Source organism: Nyctibius grandis, chromosome 14 (genome assembly GCF_013368605.1).
Source record: "Nyctibius grandis isolate bNycGra1 chromosome 14, bNycGra1.pri, whole genome shotgun sequence".
Lineage (NCBI taxonomy): Eukaryota > Metazoa > Chordata > Aves > Nyctibiiformes > Nyctibiidae > Nyctibius > Nyctibius grandis.
The window spans coordinates 5,183,838-5,203,152 of record NC_090671.1 but is presented as its reverse complement, the minus strand read 5'-3'; the positions used below and the strand labels follow the sequence as shown (position 1 = coordinate 5,203,152).

Here is a 19,315-nt window from a genome sequence, read left to right as displayed (position 1 = left end):
CTGCTGACACTAGCCAAGACGTACTGATATCTACACTTATCCTACATTTTTAAAGAGGTAGGAATCCACATTTATCCTCAGTTTTTAAAAAGGGAGGTATTGCTTCGTTATTCACATATTCTCAATCCCCAAGCACCTTTACCCTACAAGAACAGTGAAAAATCAGTATCTTTTTCCTGCAGTTTTGTTCCTAAAAATTCTACCTGTTTCTCTCCAGCAATCTTTAGTTCCTTTTATTCCACATATCTCTTTTTCTCAACTGATCCATACAGCTACTGTCCCATAAATTCTTCTCAGTGCTCGAAGGTAGCTGTGATGTAAGAAAAAAGACTGACAGCATATAACCTAAGTGGGGAGTAATTGGGGAAAAGAATCAGAACCTGCCATTAAAAACCACATACACAATATATATTTTTGAATGTTTATATATAAACAGTCCGTCTTCATTTCCCCAGGCTATAAACTCACCAGGGCAGAGTGCTTTACAATATATTTATAGTTTAAAAATGCACACTTAATCCCAGTGAAGCATTGATATTACATGTTTTCTCACTTGATTACACTTATCACGGCAGAGTGACATACTGTACTAGATTGTTTCCCCCAACTTGAAAAATGTGTTATAACTGTTCTGTCTGTTAATTATATTGCTTTCAGTATGCAGCTTTCGTATTTCTAGGAAATATTTAAGCATTTAATTAAACTACTCTAAAAATAAATCTTAAATATTCATGAAAATTTAAAGCTGACAATTTATTCTGCATAATTGCCTGATGGAACGAATTTATACTTTGCTACCTTGAAATCAATCTGTATGAAATCTATTTATACAAAACATTCAATAAATATCCCTGTGTACAAAATTTTCTTCATAGTTTTTTGTAGTAGCCAAACAGTATTTTATTTCCATTTTGTAAGTATGCAGAGTACAATTAGCCAATCAGACTTCATTATTATTAGCTCATTGCATATCAGGTCTTATGCATAGGACTTAATCTTGCAGATATTTCACACAAGTTACATGGCAGATGAACTGCCTATTGCCAATTTCAAACAAAGGCAAAGTCAGTCATTAAAACTGATAGAATTCACTGAATCAATTAAAAAAACCCACATATAAGAGCTGTTTGGTGAAAGTTCAGAATACACAGCAAGTGCATATTTGTATTGCGATTTTTAACCCTTGTTCACATGTGTGACTAGAGTCAAATTTTATTTTTATGGATGAGGAATGTATGAGCTTAACTTCAGTCAATAAAACAGCAGAAGGAAGTGCAAGAAAAACAGCTGATAAGGTGGCTGTGTAATGAGGAGGAAACACATTGAGTTTATATACATCATTTTTTGAGTATAATTATGACTAGATGGTACTTCTACTAAACCATCACCATTTTTTCATTGAAATAGCACACAAATAACACCAAACTCATTAGGAATCCAAAGAGATCAGCACACTATATATAAGTAGGAGATAAGGCAGTCTTTGCACTGAAAAGTACACAGTTTAAACAGATGAAGAGATTAAAAAAGTAGGTATAGATGTAAGGAAAATGTAGAATGTAGTGCTTAGTGAATGGTACTGATTTTTCAAAGGGTATTTAACTTAAACCTGGAGTACAAAGAACCTCTATGTTGGGCATGAAGCTCATGTGTGGATTTCGTATTCTTCAGTGGAAGCAAGTGCACACTTCAGCTTTTCCCATAATTGAGCACTAATAGGACCCATTTGCTCTACTCAGCCACTTTGTACCTGAAATTTAATGGAATTTAATCCCTTTGAGTCTTTTATTTGTCTATAAAATTTGGTTCAAATAGACCAGTGGTTTCCAACATAAATTCACAAAGAATATTAAACTGTAACAGTAGCATTGAATAAACCTTGGGTTTTTAGGGGCTCATTAGTCTCTGTTTGAAGTTTTTAACGTATCAACAATCACCACAAAAAAAGTTTCTACGTTTCGAGAAGGGGAATCTGATAGGACAGGTTCATCCAAAAAATTTCTTCATGATCTCCACAGTGACAAAATATATGCAGATTAACAAAGCCTTATTTCAAAATATTAGGAAAGTAAAACTCTGCTGTCTTCTGCCCAAGCGCACAGCAACCTACTGCAGCAACTGGGCGACACTAATGATTGGCAATCCCTTTCAATAGCCGCAGAGAACAAATATTTAACAAATTGCCTTCTTCATGACCTTCATTATACTGGAGTGGAACAACAAATACATCTAAATGCTTTGAGTTTATGACTCAAGAACTGAAATCAATTCCAATTTTGCTCCAAACAATGATGCAACGGCAAGAGAATACAACACAGCTCATATTGCATTGTAGTTCTGCATAAATTGATTCTGATTTCATTTACAGAGTGACTCTTCACTAATTCCATCAATGTCCATCAATTTAAGGACCATTCAAGGTCTCAAGGAGCTATAACATATGTACATATACCTTATTTACTCCTTTTACTATTATTTAATACCTACATATAAGTAGCAGATTATTAGAGTATTATCTTTGTAAACTTACATTGTCAATCCTTTAAGTTTTCAAAGAGAAGTTTTCAAATTTATTTCCAAAACACTTCTAACCGTAGTTATATCTGAAGAGATAAATCAAATCAATATTAAGGAAAATTACCTTATGCAAACATAAACCACAGTTAGAATAATAGGTCTTTATAAGAACTACTTTACTTTATGATGTCTTGCCTCCTAGTCTTTGACTTCCAGTTGTAATGTTTGTTTTTCAATAAAATATTTTCAAAATGTTATCTGTTTTTAATACAAAGTTAGTTATATGGAGTGAGAGATCAGGTTGTTTGCAGTTCCCTCTCTTTAAGATACCAATTTACACATTTTTCAACATTAAATATGTATCTTTCAAGATAAAGCATGGAAAAGAATCACACAATAAGATAATTTGGATCACAAATAAAAACTTAATGTCTTTGGAGAACAGGAAACGAAGAACTGGCACAAGAGTTAATAACATTTTGAAGAACAATTAAACATGCTAGTTTTTTAATTAGCCTTCAATCACATGAGTATTACCATTTTTAAAGATGAGCCTATTATTTTCAGACTACATGGAAATCCATTCTGTATTCTTCTGTATTATCAGAATAAGAAAAAATTTTAGGTTGACCATGCCTGAATTCTGAACATGTGGCCAATTCTTGAATGAGCAGACATTGAAAAATTACAGAGATAAAATTGTGCTCCTACTGCCCTATGTAATTTTAAGTAAGAATGGCAACGTCAAATATAGGCTGAGGGATACAAAATGAGAGTGCTCTATTATATAATAAGATTTAATAACCATTGAACATTAGTTCCCCAATTAAGCAACAATGTTCCAATATATTTATTTTTAAATATTAAAAAAAAAAAACCCAAACAACTAAATCTTTCTTCACGAGCACAGCAAAAGATCAACTTCTAACAAAATTCCACCTCATTCCTCTCAGTCAGGAACTCGCTTTCCATCTGCCAAATCTCTCAGAGCAGATACTGGGCAGAATTTCCATAACATATTTATTTTAAAATATACTTACCTTCAAGCATTTACAAGCATAAATTTCAATGGGATATTAAACTAGTACGTAGTATGGAATACAATATCCTGAAATTTAGATGTAGATTCTAAAAACACAACCTAAAACCATAAACAAAAGGCTATTAATTTCAGCTCTGGAACAATTTTTGCTGAAAGCAAAAATAAAAATGTTTTAAGTTCTTTTTTGAGGAGACTAAGGGAATGGCTATATAGTCCAAAAGAGATCAGCTCTCCTGTAAATAACATTACAGATTTAAAGCCAGAGTCTACTAAGCATGCTGACTCAACTCTAACTGTAGAAAGTAAAATTATTAAAAGATTATCAAAGATGAGAAAAAAAGAGAACAGCTCAACATTTTTGTTGCTCCTGTTGCTATGTAATTGTTGACTCAAATAGTTTTTCCTCAAACGGTGTTGTGATTTTCTGTTTTTTTTCATCAAGAACAATAATAGTGAAAGTCTAATATTTTTTCATATATGCTTATCTAGCGGAAGATGACTATTACAGTAATAATAATCCAGAAGCTTGTATACACTAAATCAGTTTATAGTCTTGAAACAGGATACATTCCCTGTTATTAATGTCTGACATTTTATTACCCAATAGAACAAAATACAGAATTAGATTACAAAAGGACTTTCAAAAGTTTTCCATTGTAGTGTACGCTTTCACAGAAACCTTTTCCGTATTTATCATGCTTTTCTTAAGCTTTTTTGTCTTACCTGCTTCTGAAACATTCTTAGCTGAAATAGCTCTTTTCTGAAGGTATTTTACAATATTCCTGTGCTTGATATTGCTCTTTCACATGCAGAAGACAAATCTCCCTAACTTCTGAGGTCTCTTGCCTCCTGCAACATTTCCGGATATATTTTACACTCACCCATCGCTTTCATACTACATAGACACAAGCATAAAAATCGAATGAGGAGCCTGAATGATCGTACCTATAGATTATTTTCTTACAGACATGACAATGACTGTTAACAACTATGTGAAAGAACAGTTACCTGGGACTAGTTTGGGAAAGGAATTGTATGATAAAGTACTTGCTCGCTTGGGGGCATGCAGGTAAAGGTAGTTGGAAGCCTCAGAAACTACCTGCATCTCTGTGGAACTTCAAGTACTTTGAGTTTGTTCAGAACAAGATCTAAACATCCTCTGTCAATTATGTGTATAATGAACTTCACACTTTTCAAAAAGCGCCACTGATTTCAATGAGCTTCTGCAATGAACGTAAAACATATCCAACGAGTTTTTTCATGTTGCTGCTCTGTTTTTTAGTTAATTTTTCTTGAGCAGCTATGTTAAAATGGTTCAAATATATCATGTGGATAGAATTAAAAACAAGAATCCAAAGCATTGAAATATTGTTCCTGTTTCCTCTCTGTCCTTAAACTCAAACTGGTCTCTTGAAGGCTTTCAGGTTGGTCTCACGCTGAGAGAGAATATTTGATAATGTAGATTGACATCAGTTTTTACCCTTCTGACTTTCATTATTATTCTTAAGTCATTCTCCTGTATGACTTAAAATACAACCAGTCTTTTCATTTCCCTCAACCTGAAGTGTACTACCATAACTTTTTTTCTAGGTTACTATACAGCAGCCTATTGCAACTGCTGAAAGAAGCCACAGGAGCAGATCAGGAACAACCCCCATGCTCCTTTGGAAATAGATTCGGCTCTAGAAGTCAGTCCATCCAGCTTACAGATTTAGGTCACAAGTGCGAGTATTAAGGATGGAAAACCATAAACAGAAGTTAAATACAAAGGAAAGGCAAAACATGGAAAAACTATTTTCAAAACTATAGTTATACCAAAGTGGTGGCTAGAAAAAATGGTTACTTACCAGAGTTACTGTGGTTCTTTGATGTGCTTTATCGGTGGAGTTCTCTATCTCATTACTCTTCTTAAGGTTTCTGCTTGCCTAAAAAGTCAGCGTTCTTCAGTGCTATCGCTTACACTGTATGATAAGCCCCTTATTACACACAGCTTAAGAAGTTTAGTTTCCAATAGCATTGGCATATTTTGTTCTCGTGTGGGGGGGGTGTACTCTAAGCGATGAATGCAATCGTTTATATAAAATTTGAACATATTTGAGCAGATTAGGACATAAACGGAAAGTATCTCTGTCCCTATAGAGACCACACTATTAATTTAAGGTCTGACTACCCCTTAGCTCTCAAGCTCATGTAGCATCACATAAAATGCTGCTTTACTATTAGCAGCTATCAGGTGGCTAAGAATTCACGGATATCCATATCCCTTGCTAATATTATATTAACACCCTCAGAGTGACTTAACCTTTCAACAAAGTTTGCCTGTGAATTGCATGGTAAAGATTGGTTCTGGATGAGAGTAATGCTCAGGTGGACCCTTCCATAACCAATGTAACCCTCACCACGCCAAGATTCACAAGCATCCTATTATGCCTGAAGTAGGGCAGTGCAAAGAAAGCTCCCAGGAAGGGGCAGGGGGGTCACTCAATTTTAAGGCTTTCCATAGGAATTATTCCTGTTTCAAAGAATGTTGTGAACTTCAACTAAGCCCTTTTGGTAAATACATCTGGTGTCTTCAAACAATAAATTGAGTGTAGCCTAGGATTTTATTTATTTTAGAGACTGAAAGACAGAAGACATGACTTGGTGGTCACCTAAGAGAAATATCAATTCCAAAATATCTGAATCCTAAGGTCCACTGAAGAATACTGCAATAAACAACACATGCTATTTATCTGCTTTCATTTCCTCCAGATCATTACTGCAATGACTACAAAAAAGCATACAGCAATCCCAGGGCCCAGGAAATGAAAAAGCTTCTGATACAGAAGCAAGAATATGGATTGTATTGGAGCATTTCTTTTTCTTGCTCTATAGAACACTCTCTACTGACTTCTAGCAAAAAGCAATCACAAAAACATACTCCCTGTGCTACTAGATCATTCACTGACAACTGGAGAACATGGGAGAAGTATCTGCTCTCCTACTGAAAATCTAATATACTGCTAGTGGCAAAAGCAGGTGAAAGAATTTCACTTAGAAGACTGAGACTCATTAGATGAGCAGTCATCAACTTACACTGAGCAACTGCCTGTCAGCACTTGGTTTACGAACCTCTAACAAGGAGAGAAATGCTCTTTATGCCACAGAGCACCCAGATAACTAAGACATTTATACTTAATGAATTTCTTGAAAAAAAAGTACAGATTATTTGAAGATTTAGCTAAATAACTCACCTCATCCTCAGGGAAGCATCCACTGCTATAAAGCTAAAAGGCAGATCACACAAAATACGGGTACACCTAAGCACAGTCAGTCTTTCCACAGTTTTAATGAAGCCAGAACTACTTCTGGGGTTGTGACCTTGTGCACAGAGTTATTTGCATACACCCAATGATTACACTTACCTGCCTTTAATTTCATCACCCTCAGAAGAACTTGATCATCACTCAGGTATAATCTTAAATCCACAGGTGGCCCAGCACAAACACATGCCACCACTTGCAGGAAAACAACCTGTCAGGTGTTCCTCATGATGAATTTCAACTCTTCCATGTTTCAGAGGGGACTAGTCTATAAAACTGAGAGAACCTTTTACTGTTCACCGAATTCTACTTTGCTAGACTTGATAATAAGCTGCCTACATTGGACAGTTCACTGACAAACTTTATGTCATTTTGGTGAGTTTTATGTCAGGACATTCAATTAGGGAGCTCTTGCTATCCTAATTCTTTGGGATAGTTCCTCTGAAGATCCTGGCACAAAGTATGAAATTCTTAAAAGGCAGTTGCTACTTTCCAACCATGTCTGCTTGTGCTATTAGATCCTGATACCTGCTAGAAAGCCTAAATAGTTTTGAGGTATCAATCACCTTTAGACAGAGCAAGCATAACCAGCTCCAGCAGGCAATACCCCACAGTTGCATTCCTAATTCTCCATCCCCTCCAGGATCATCCTGAGGACCTCTACATTCACAAATCGTCAGAATGCCTCCAGTCAGCTAGAGAGAAAGTGTGACATGATAGTGATTCAGCAAGAGACAACGAAGGAACTGCAACTTTTCATACAGCTTCCTAATATGCAACTATCTTATCTGTTGATATTTATGGCTATAACAGATTTATCCACTGGAATTTATACTGCTTGGGAGAAGGGAATCCACCCTTCCAGCAGAGTAGAGTCAGTAAGCTATTTCAAAATAAAATTTCATACTTTATGATACCCAGCAAAGATTTACCCAGATCAACAGGAATACAGATAACCACAACAACCTGATTGGTATACTTTAAAACTTTCCTACCAGAAATTATTAAAGCATGCACGAACTGCACCATTCTACAGAATCCCTTTGGTCTCCATTTTGGACCTTATGCACCAGGTCAACAGCTAATCTTCAACTGCCTGGTCCAGAGATGTCAGAGACCTGCAGACTCACTTGCACACTACGTGATGCTCATAGTTTTGCGACAAAGGATCTGCACAAGGCAGTAACTAGAATGAGAAAGGACACCTTAGCTTCTCAATTAACAAAAAGATAGTGGTACTTCTATAAACAGGAAGAAAATAAACCTAGTGATTGCCAATAATATTGTTAACCAGCCAGAGTGTTTCAACATAAAAAGGCAGTCTTACTGCCAAGTTTTACCTTGGTTCCACAGGGGCAGGTAGGCAGATCTGAGGGGAAGGAAAGGAAGAGAAGCTATAGGGATCTAGGAGACAGGTAAAGCCCAAATGGATATTACTGCAAGATTTATTTGCAAAAAGGGGAGCTGAAAAACAGGGACTTGTATACTGTTTGATCAAACAGGAGCAAATAAGAAAAAGTGACTTCCACAACAGGCCTTGGCAGGCAGTAGTAATTTATATTAAGTACACACTTCAAACTACTTTAGGAGGTCAAGCGCCTCAAGATGATACAACAGCACAACATCAAGGATCTGTATTTTCATCTTTTACAGATGTTGCACATTAGTCTTTCAATTGTCGCCAGTTTTACTGATGTAAAGCAGCTCGAATTATCTAGAAGACAATAGAATATATAAACACACACAAATTACCTTTAAAAATTCTAATCCTCCAGATAATTAAAAATAACCAGTGCACTGCTTTTTAAAAGCATGAGTAGTTGTTGTGGGTATTCAGACCAGTAATGTTTATTGCACATATAAAAGAAAAATAGATTTAGATAAATAAGAACTTACATGACTTTTGAGCTAGCTCAGGTGCCAGTAGCAGTCTGGATACAGCGGCACCTAACAGCTAACTTTTCCTGCTTCTGTAACATACCACTACAGAAGTATGTAGGGAACCAATAAAGATACACATACACTAACTGTTGGGAGAAAAACAAAAAACAACATAAGCTTGGGGACTAGACTTTGGTTAGCTAAGAGAGACATTCTTTAAGAACATATACTGCTTCTGTTTGAAGCAGGTAAATATGGAATAAAGGTAACTGGGATTTTCATGTGTAAAGGTGATTTGGCAGCTAGCACTTCAGAAAAAATAGATTTAGAAGTTACAGTGGACAGAAGCAAATACAAGTCTCTGGATTGGTTTGACAAGTAATGTTCTTTGCAACTTTTCAGCTCCTGAGGGGAATTGCATTACTGCTCTACCAGGCAAATAACTAAATGTACCACCTTTGGAAACTCCACTTTAACACAGGTGAGAGGTATCACATTCTAGATGGCTGTGGGTGGTTTTGGGGTTTTGTGGGGTTTTTTGTTTGGTTGGGGTTTTTTTTCCTTCTTTTCAGCACACTGAGCTTTTTTGTTTTGGTTTTTTTTTGTTTAGCATGTGAGACAACTTGTCATTAAACTTTTGATTAAATATGTTTTAACCCATCAGTGATGTGTTAGGTAACTCAAGTCTCTGCTCTGAACAAAAGACAGGACAGCTTACATAGAGATAACATCCCCGAAGCAGCATTTTATTTTATTCATTTAATTCCAAAACATTTAATTTAGAAGTCTGGCATCTCAGTCATCCATCTTAACATGGGCTAACATTGACATAGTGTTGTCAGAATACACAGACAACTAAACAGCCAAAGAGTTTACAAAAAATAAATTCATGATTCTTCAAAACAACTGCAAAAGGTTACAAGTATCAAAACTCTCAGGTAGATGCACTGCATTAAAAGAAACTGTGCACATAAGTTAGAGGCAAAAAAAACCCAAATTGCTACTGAAACCTCACATTTCAAACAGTTTATTGTAAACTGATGAACAGGGTTGTCATTTCACATCAGCTTAACTTTTCATTGACAGAAAAAAATTGGGGTGGCTAATTTGCTTTGCATGCACAAAATGTACTGCTCAACAGAACTGTCAGCTCATTTCAAATGGAAAAAAATTTAATGGGAATCTAATTATCTTCAATCACTTTCCATTATTCTTTCCCCTATTTTCCAATCAACAGGCAAACTAAAAATGCCTCATTTACTATGCATCTTTCTGCACTGCTCAAGTGCAACTAAGATAAATAGGGCCAATAAACCAATCAGTCCATCAATGCCCATGAAACTCATCTGAAACTGCTTCTTTATAAGGTGGACAGCAGATCTGAACAGCTGTACAATACAGATATGCTTAGCACTAGATATTTAGTGTGACTGTGGCAAGGAAATATTGGTGATGATGGGGATGGTGAGGTGGATGAGAGAGGGATCAGAGGAAAGCTTTTTAATTATTGCCCTCTCCTGCTTCTTCATCTTGCTGATCACTCGTCCACAGAGTGAGGTTATCTCGAAGTAACTGCATGATGAGAGTGGAGTCCTTGTAGGAATCCTCATTTAGTGTGTCCAGCTCTGCTATGGCATCATCAAAGGCTTGTTTGGCTAAAAGGCAGGCCTGCTCAGGAGCATTCTGGATTTCATAGTAGAAGACTGAGAAATTGAGTGCCAGCCCAAGCCTAATTGGGTGAGTGGGCTGCATGTGCTCTTTGCTGATTTCAAAAGCCTCTTTATAGGCAGCTTCTGAGGCTTCCACAACACTGTTCTTCTTCTCTCCGGCAGCAACTTCTGCCAAATAGCGGTAGTAATCCCCTTTCATTTTCAGATAGAAGACCTTGCTCTCATACTGGAAGTCATTGCAGTTCTTGATCAAGTATTTATCTAGGAGAGCCAAAACATCATTGCAGACTGTCTCAAGCTCCTTTTCTATCTTCTCCCTATAGGCTTTAACCTTCTCCAGCTTCTTCTCATTCCCATCTGCCATAGTCTTCTGCTCTATGCTGCTGATGACACGCCAGGAAGATCGTCTAGCTCCAACTACATTCTTGTAGGCTACAGACAGCAGGTTTCTATCCTCATTTGAGAGAGGCTCATTCAGCTCGGTTACCTGAAAATACAGACAAAGATAAAATTTAAAGGGTTTGTCTTAGAGAAGAGCATGCAAACTTCCTTCAATACTTCCATCATGAACTGCAAGATTCATAAGTTCTTCTAGGCAGGAGTCAGTTTGTAATGTTGACAGTTTAAAACTGTTTCTGCAGTCAAGACTTAAAAGAGGGAAAGCCCCACAGTTCTGTTGTAATAGAACGGGTATTTAAAAACCACTGCAAAGCACATTCACTGAATAAAAGTGAGTCAGGCTTGTGTAATGCTATAATTACGCAGACTATGCACTTCGTGAAGAATTTAAATGTACCTAGAATACCAGTTTTATGATCTGGAACACAGCACAGACACTGGAAACTGGTGCAGTTCTTGCATTTCTTTCCCCTGCTGCTTGCTTTCATTCAACAGCAGAGATGGGAGCGCTGCAGTCATTGTGATTAAGCTCTGCATAGTACAAATGGAATTAGTGTTTCATAGTATCTTTCAGTCACTTAGTGAGCAGTTATACAATGTAATACAAAAGTTATCCTGATTTCTGCTAACTGGTGGCTGCAGACAAATTTCAGGGATAGGACATGAAAGAAACTGCACAGAAACAGAACAGGAAATCAAGAAAAAACACCATGATCGACTCCAAATTCCTAGTACAAAAAGCTGAGCTAGAGGAAGGATAATACTTCTAATACCGTACTTAGGCCTATTTCACTTTCTGTGTTAATTTAGGGAATAAAACCTATCACATTTATAGTCACTTGAAGTTCTACTTTTGTAAATTTACAGACATGAAATTAAACTCACAGGAATTAGGATGAAAAATTTAACTCCACTACTTTATGCATACTGCATTAACTGCATTAAAAGAAGTCAGTATAATTCTAAGGATATGTACTTTGGTGTGAAAATAAATTTGTCCTTGGTCAGACACTGCTAAAATCATTAACTATTTCTTTAAAAATGTGCATATTTACAGTGCTTGACAGGCATCAGAATGTTCACAACCAAATACTTACATATTATCAATAAATAAGTCATAAATATTTACACTATTTGAGACTGCTTGTGTAGCCAGTGAACCATCCAATAAATGTGCATCTTTCCAAGTCTAAAAAATAAGTATGAGAGAGCTTATTTTCGAATTTAGGTTTTGTTCTTAAAATATTCTAAGTCAATTAGTTTTATCTCCAAAATGCCTTTTCCCCGCGGCTCAAGAACCCAAACTCCCAAAAGACACTGCTCTGCCTGGCCTAATACAATTAGGGACAATCTACAGAGGGTGAAACGCACAGGAATCAACTCTAATGACATCTTCACAATCTTCTTCACAGCCTCCAATCAACATGCTCCCAACAATCTCTACTATGACCCACCTATACCACCTTCTCCAGTAAAGACATTAACTCCCTCAAGATGTAAAGGCTTAGCTAAGAGCTTTTAGTCTATTAGGACAGTGCTTGTTTTTACAAAAATAAAGAAATCCACCAAAGAAGATTAATAATCACTTGCTCATTCCTACACTGCTGGAGGACTTTGCTTGAAAGCTCATTCAAGTTCTCAAACACAGTGGTTGATCTAAAGGCGTCAGTAATGTTTGGTAAAACTTAAACATCATTTTACCACACAAATCTCTTTTTTTCCCTACCTGTCTTCATTATCTTTACAGTATTAAAAAAAAATGGAAAAAATAATGATCTGTTAATATACTACTGAGATATATTACCCACAAAAATAAAACCTGAGTATGGAAAAGTACACAAGACACAAAAATAACTGAGGATGGGACTTGGTGGGACAGGACAATAATGACAGACATACCACCTCTTGGCTTTGCAGTGCAGACTCCAGAGGAAAGAAATTAAAGCTACAAGATGACTGCAACCACAGCTACCCTAATTCTTCACCTGATACGTCATCACCTCCATTTCTTGCCTCATCCTCCACTTACCACCTCTGTTCTTCGCCTTCAGCTAACTGCTACCTTCATGTTCATCCCTTTCCCTCTGCTTCAAACTAAATATCCTGCTACATGCTGGTATTTAAGTATTCAATAATGAAAAAAAAGGATATGCAGTCATCCTAAACCTTGTTATAATTATTTCTTCTATTTCCTTAAGGTCGTTTCTTAAACTTTCTAACGTAAACTTTTAGAGACAGATGTCTTCTGTGTATTCAAAACATCAAAACAGCGTTTTACGGTACATGTTTTTACTACGCTATATAGCTGGTGTATTTACTTACGGGGAGATAAATTAATCGGTTTTCAAATTCCATCCAGTTTGTCACAAGAGACAAAATACAATCTTACAGGAATACTGCTAGCCTTGAAAGGGTATTCCAGCTTTTTTTCTAGTCTTTTGTCTCCTGGTGTTATTCATTTTTAATGGCAGAAAATGCATCACAACACCCACCCTGAAAAAGTCATTTATAAAGCCCACTTGCACAGGAACTGTTGCAATTGCAGATAACGTACACCTGAAAAGCCTTCCAACCTTCCCTAATCACAACTGAAATTCAATGCAAGTGCTGATAAACAGCATACTTGCAGAAATTTCTGAACATCACATTAATAGAGGAAGGACCTTGTAAAGTCTAGCATGAACTCTGGTAATCTTGGCTGGTCTTTACTCAACATCCAGTATTAAAAGTAGGTCTACAGTACAACCTTTAAAATGCAGTGTAACTTCTGGAAGCATCTTCATACTACATCTAGACCAGCCAGTAAGGTTTAGCTGTTGCATCAGCTTGGGCTGTTTGCTAAAACTCTTGGTAAGCACCAGACTAACAGAACTTATCCAGACATAGCAAGATTGAGAAATAGCAGCAAATACTCAAGATACATTCATGTAAAGCACAACAACAAAAAAAAAAAGCCATCTCTCGGGACTAACTGCAGAACAGTTGTTTGTATGTGGAAAAAGAATGTTAACTTCCTAATCAAAACATGAAAGTTTTTAAGATATGAGATTAAGACACTTAAGAGACTATTCCAGATCATCACTTAGACTGCTCTATAATTTAATTCCCAAGACTGACTTAAACTCACCTTGAAAGTGTTCCTTAAAGTAAAAAGGAAAAAAAAACTAAGAAGCTAATTCAACAAGCTTAGATGTTTACTAGCTTCAAGATATATCAGAAGTTACTGATGCATCTTGGAGAATCAGCAACTACCATCAACTCAACCCCATGACAAATTATTCCCCATCCTAGCTAAAAAAATGCTGATGCTTTATGTAGATATATTTAAAAATCACATCTGCCTCCCTGGTGTAACAGCTGTATTACAAGAAACTAGACTCAAAGGCAGGCATGTGACCTTTATGGAGCTATCTCCTGTTTCATCTATTTCCTATACATTAGCAAAGTAGATAAAAACAGGCATGTTTCTCCTCACACGTGGGATCACATAGCCAAAAAGAAAACTTGAAATGCTGAATGAAATCTATTTCTTCCCATCTTCCATTCTACCTATAGCCTTTGCTTAATAGAAAAGATCTTGGACTGCAATAATCTACTTTTACATTTTAGATGTAGACACACTTTCTTCTAATGGCTGTTAGGAAAAATAGAAGCACTTAGAAAATGAAAAGCCGTTTGTAGTATGACTTCAAAGTAGTATTTACTTACTCAGGTGTTGCTCTATACTTTCCTTATGCAAACACACCTCTGTCTCTCACACCTAAGTTTGGGGTTATTTTCAGTCCTGAGCCAGAGGATGCAATTGAACGCACAGGCTATGATCTGCTAGCAGTTTTCACTCAGACTGACCGCCTGCTTTTTGCAACAAGAATACAGTCTAAATCATTTATTTCTATAACACTTCCAGGTATCTCCTCTTATGCTTTATGCCCACAAAGTTCTTTCGCAGTTTACTGGGAAAAAAATGGGAGCGTATAAAAGGAACCCTGACTACAACCCTGGACTTCATAACGACACATGCTGATGAGCGTGGCAGTACTGTATCAGCTCAGAAATCACTTCCATGTGTGTGATCCCACACAGGCCATACCAAGCTGAGTTACTTCAACGTGGAAAACACACCAAAGTGAAGGTTCCACAACTGACAGCAGATCTACGACACACTGTCAAGATTACCTAGTAGAATTTGACCCAGGTCAATTGAATGTACGTGATTATACTTCTGTCATTAGCCAGACTATGGAAGTCACAGCTAGAGGCAGTTTTTAGCAAGCTGCTGCAAAAATGACTGTACGTGAGCCAGTAAAGTCAGGTTTAATTACTAAAACTCTCCTGATACAAAGTTATACAGTCCATAATTTTTGAACAAATAGAAACCAGACTAATGAATTTAAACCAGATCAGTTTCTTGCACCATGTGGCTTCAGTGTTTTATATAAAGTACTGGAGTTCTACAGCTAGATTTACTGTATAAAACCACAGCAAGGAAGTAATCTCACAGCAAGGGAGGATACTGTTTGCATTAAAGGCATCTCATTCCCCCCTCCTACACACACATACTTCATTAACCCCAAACCAGTCACTGATATGAAGTAGAACTCAGTGATATAACACTAAAAATATTGAACACCCCGAACTTTTAAGTCCATTTATGTACACAGATAAAGCCTACAAATTAAACTAGAACCTCAAACTATTTTGCTTAAAAAACTTTAATCATTGCAAGACTTAAATTTATTTCATGCTGAGTAGTATTTCACACATAACTAATTTTAAAATCATACATCTCACATAACTCAAGATTCATCTTACCCATTTTAAAGTGTAGATGACTCTCTACTGCCATGTAGCTATACTAGAAAAGCAATGTAAATTAACAGAAGTGTTGAGCACTACATATTAGGATTAATACTGTCTGAAATACTAAGGGTTTATACAACTAAAATGTTTAACTATTTCTGGAATGATCTAAACCCAAAGGTACTCAATGCTGTATTCTCAAGATGTTGGAGTATTTGTTCCATCAAGTGAGAACCTTTAACACTTGCACTAAAAGCGTATCTTTCCCCCGTGTGTTGAGAAGTAATTTTTTACCTACCGGGTAGGGTTATTTCAAATAGCTGGGATCCTGGAGCAGTATTTAATGCAATGAGAATGCCACACCCCTTGGAAGAATGCCATTTAGTAGAGGCACATTTACATATGATTGTATTTTCTATTAAAATACTTTTGGCTAGAAAAAAGTAAACTAAACTCATTAATTTATAACAGCAAACTAAGTGAAAGTTTCGTTTTCCTCTCCTGTCCACACATTATAAGCCAAAATACTAGAATTCTTCCAAGAATACGAAGTTTAATGGCAACAAAAAATTGTACTATTGAGCAGCACTTCCCTTATGTAAGCTACAACTGCTACTTCATCTGGCTTTTCTTTAAAAGAAGGAACTGATAGGACTGAAAAACGTGTTTCTCCAGCTGTATACTGACAGTTGAAATGGCAGTCTTGTCATACTTTTCCTTCCTTCAGTGCCAGTCTCAAAATCACACAAATCTGCTTTTGCTAAAATAGTCTTTGTTACTTGATGTTTTAGGAGTAACTATCAGGCTGTCGGCTATATTATGTATTGTAAAAGTGTGGTGATAATCTAGAACTGATATTAATCATTCAGATTTCTATTTACACTGAAAGCACACTACTTTCATACAGCACCTGTTAAAACCATTCGATATGTTATAGTTAGAGTTTTTTTAAATTTTTTTAAAGAACCTTTTCAAATAAAGATATCCTGCATTGAGAACAGATATCCGAGTTAGAACACTGATTTCCTGTTGAAGGAAGTCTAACACCTCTGGAGTGAACGAAGATTATCTGAATATTATTCTATATGGATAAAAAGTTCTCTTAATAGCTGTTATTTACAATCACTGAAATAGAAGGAAATATCAGCTGTGTGAGAACAGGCAGCCCACGTAACAACAGTTCATAGGAGCTTATGCTCAGACCTACAAAATCAACTTCAAACACAGAGCAGCATTCTGGAAATTACCATGTTAGAGTGAACGCCTGTGAAAGCCAAGAAACTGGTAGATGCTATATTATAGACATGCAACAGTATATCAACAGCTTAAAATAAGGAAATTGTTGCTTTTTAAGTTCAGCTTTACTTTTTGTGTTTTTAAGGTATCTATAATGCAATGTTTCCTAAATGCTCCAGACTCAGCTCACTTACCAAGTGGTTCTCAAGCTCCCAATTGCAGAAGCTCATCATAATACAACTTATTTGAGAGCAAAAGTAGCATTACAGATGAGAATACTGTGACTCAAGGTGAGTGAAAATTGCATAGTAAGTACGACAGTTCAAAAAGACAACTGGACATACACACTAGCTATATGTACTTTATTTACATAGTTCCTGAAGCACAGCACTGTATTCTGTTTGTTCACATATGTTCAGAGAGCCACACGTACACTATAGTTCAGCAATATTTGGAAAAATAAAAAGCTATCTACTAACTACAGTGAAAAAGTCTTCTAGAGCAGCAGTGGATTTTAGTGGTTTCTAGTTTTCGTCTTTTAGAATTAGCAATTGAAAGATTCAAGAGATAAACAGAGCTGTTACTACGTTATATGCAGCAAGAATTCCAGTGGTATCATTAAAATACAGCTTATTTTAATGTCTAGTGCCTCTGATATTGACAATCAGAAGCATTGCTGCTTTAGAACTGGACTGGTCATAGTATTTATGACACAACAGCATAAGTGAACAAGAGCAGCAAAATAAGTGTCTTTTTACTGCCCTCATTTAAGGGACATGACATACATCACAGCCCCTGAACAAGACTGAACAGATAGATTCTTACAATAAAAATGTGAACTCCATTTGAAGCTGCTCTTTCAAACTAAAATCATCTTGTGTCTTTAAACAGCAGTACTCTCGAGGGAAACCATTCCTCTTGGGGCCTTTGGTGTTCACAAAGGAACAGCAAGAACAAACCAATTGTAATCAGATACAGCAAAGACACTGCTAAGCATTTACTGGCATTAACATTACTCTTAAAATTCAGATTATATGAATACTTTGTTTTTAAAAAAGGGACTAGACAGAGCGAGTTTGATCATTCTGCAATTTTATTATGTGTAAGTACAGACAGGTCAGTACAAGTAATTTTCATTGCTTGGTTCTGAAAGGAGCCGAGTTACAACTGTAACATTGTTTAAACACATGTCAGTATTCAGCTGGGCATGGAATGCACTGAGAATGTGTTACCCTACAAAGAGGAGGCAAAAAGGCAACGTTAAAGCTTGGGAAACGCTCTCTGTGCACTGGGTAGCTTTTAGACCCGATGCAACTACTATGTTTGAGTCAGAGCGTTGATGTTCGTGGGTGAGACCTCGATTCGTGCCTTTTATCGCGAGGCAAAAGAAACGTCTAGAAAAGGAAGGGGCTCCTCCTGCCCTGCGCGGTTTCCCCAGACACCCCCCGCCGCAGCGGCCATCTCACCGGACCGGCACCCCCAACCGCTTGTGTGCCCCAGACTCCCCTCGAAGGGGAGACGCACCCCAAGGTCAAACCCGTCACCCCCACGGGGGGGGCGGGAGGAGGGAGCCCAGGGGTCAGAGAAAGAACCCGCTGCGCTCCCGCCGCGCCCGGGAGAGGCGGGCGGCATTCAAACCGCTGCCTGCGCGCCGGATTGGCGGCGGTGGGGGCGAGCGGCGAGAGGAGGGCACGGGGACAGCCACACCCCCGGGGCAGCGACAGCCACGGGAGCGGGAGGGCGGCGGGGGAGCCGCTACCAGGGAATGAAGGAAATGAGGGAGGAAGAAAATAAATTTTAAAAGAGAAGGGGGAACTGGGTCCAGTCGGGACCGGTTACTGTTTGTGTCACCTCTCCCCGAGGCAGGTAGTGACGGGCACCGCCCCACGCGGCGGCGCGGTGTCCCGGCGGGATGGTCCGGCTCTTGCTCCCGCCCTCCTTTCTTCACCGCCACGGGTGGGACCCGGCGGCTCGCATCCTCCCCGGGACCCAACTCCGCCTCGGACCAGCCCGGACTTCCTTTCCCTCCCTCCCCCGCCACTACCCGCCCCGCACACTCCTCCCCGGGTATGACCCACAGCCGCCACGCTACCAGCCCCACTCACCGACTTCATGGCCGAGGCCATGTCGTCGTATCTCTCCGCCTGCTCGGCCAGGCGGGCTCGCTGCAGCAGCTGCTCTCGGTCCCCCATAGCCGCTTCCGTGGTGGCTGCTGGGCTGGGCACTCTGCGCCCCTCAGAGAGAGAGAGGAGAGGAGGGGAGGGGCGGGGATCTGCGCCGCGGAACGCGCGGGTGGTGCGACCAGGGAACCTGAGCGGCGCCGCCGCCTCGCGCCCGCCCGCCCGCTGACTGACTCGCCTCAGCCGCCGCTCGCCCGCCGGCCGCGCGTGCCAGGCGACGCTTGGCGCCTCGCGCTCACGGACCGCGGCAAGGCGGGCAGCCGCGCGCTCGCTGCGTCCCCTCCGCCC

At 38.4% G+C, this 19,315-nt stretch overlaps 1 protein-coding gene across 1 annotated transcript; it reads right to left on the bottom strand.

Moving 5' to 3' along the window:
• Positions 1-9,461: 9,461 nt before the first annotated feature.
• Positions 9,462-19,310, bottom strand: YWHAH (tyrosine 3-monooxygenase/tryptophan 5-monooxygenase activation protein eta). Its single transcript, XM_068412331.1, has 2 exons — positions 18,953-19,310; positions 9,462-10,899 (listed from the first exon to the last, which is right to left on the bottom strand). The coding sequence occupies exons 1-2, from the start codon at positions 19,037-19,039 to the stop codon at positions 10,243-10,245; spliced, it is 744 nt and encodes a 247-aa protein (XP_068268432.1). The 5' UTR covers positions 19,040-19,310; the 3' UTR covers positions 9,462-10,242.
• Positions 19,311-19,315: the final 5 nt, after the last annotated feature.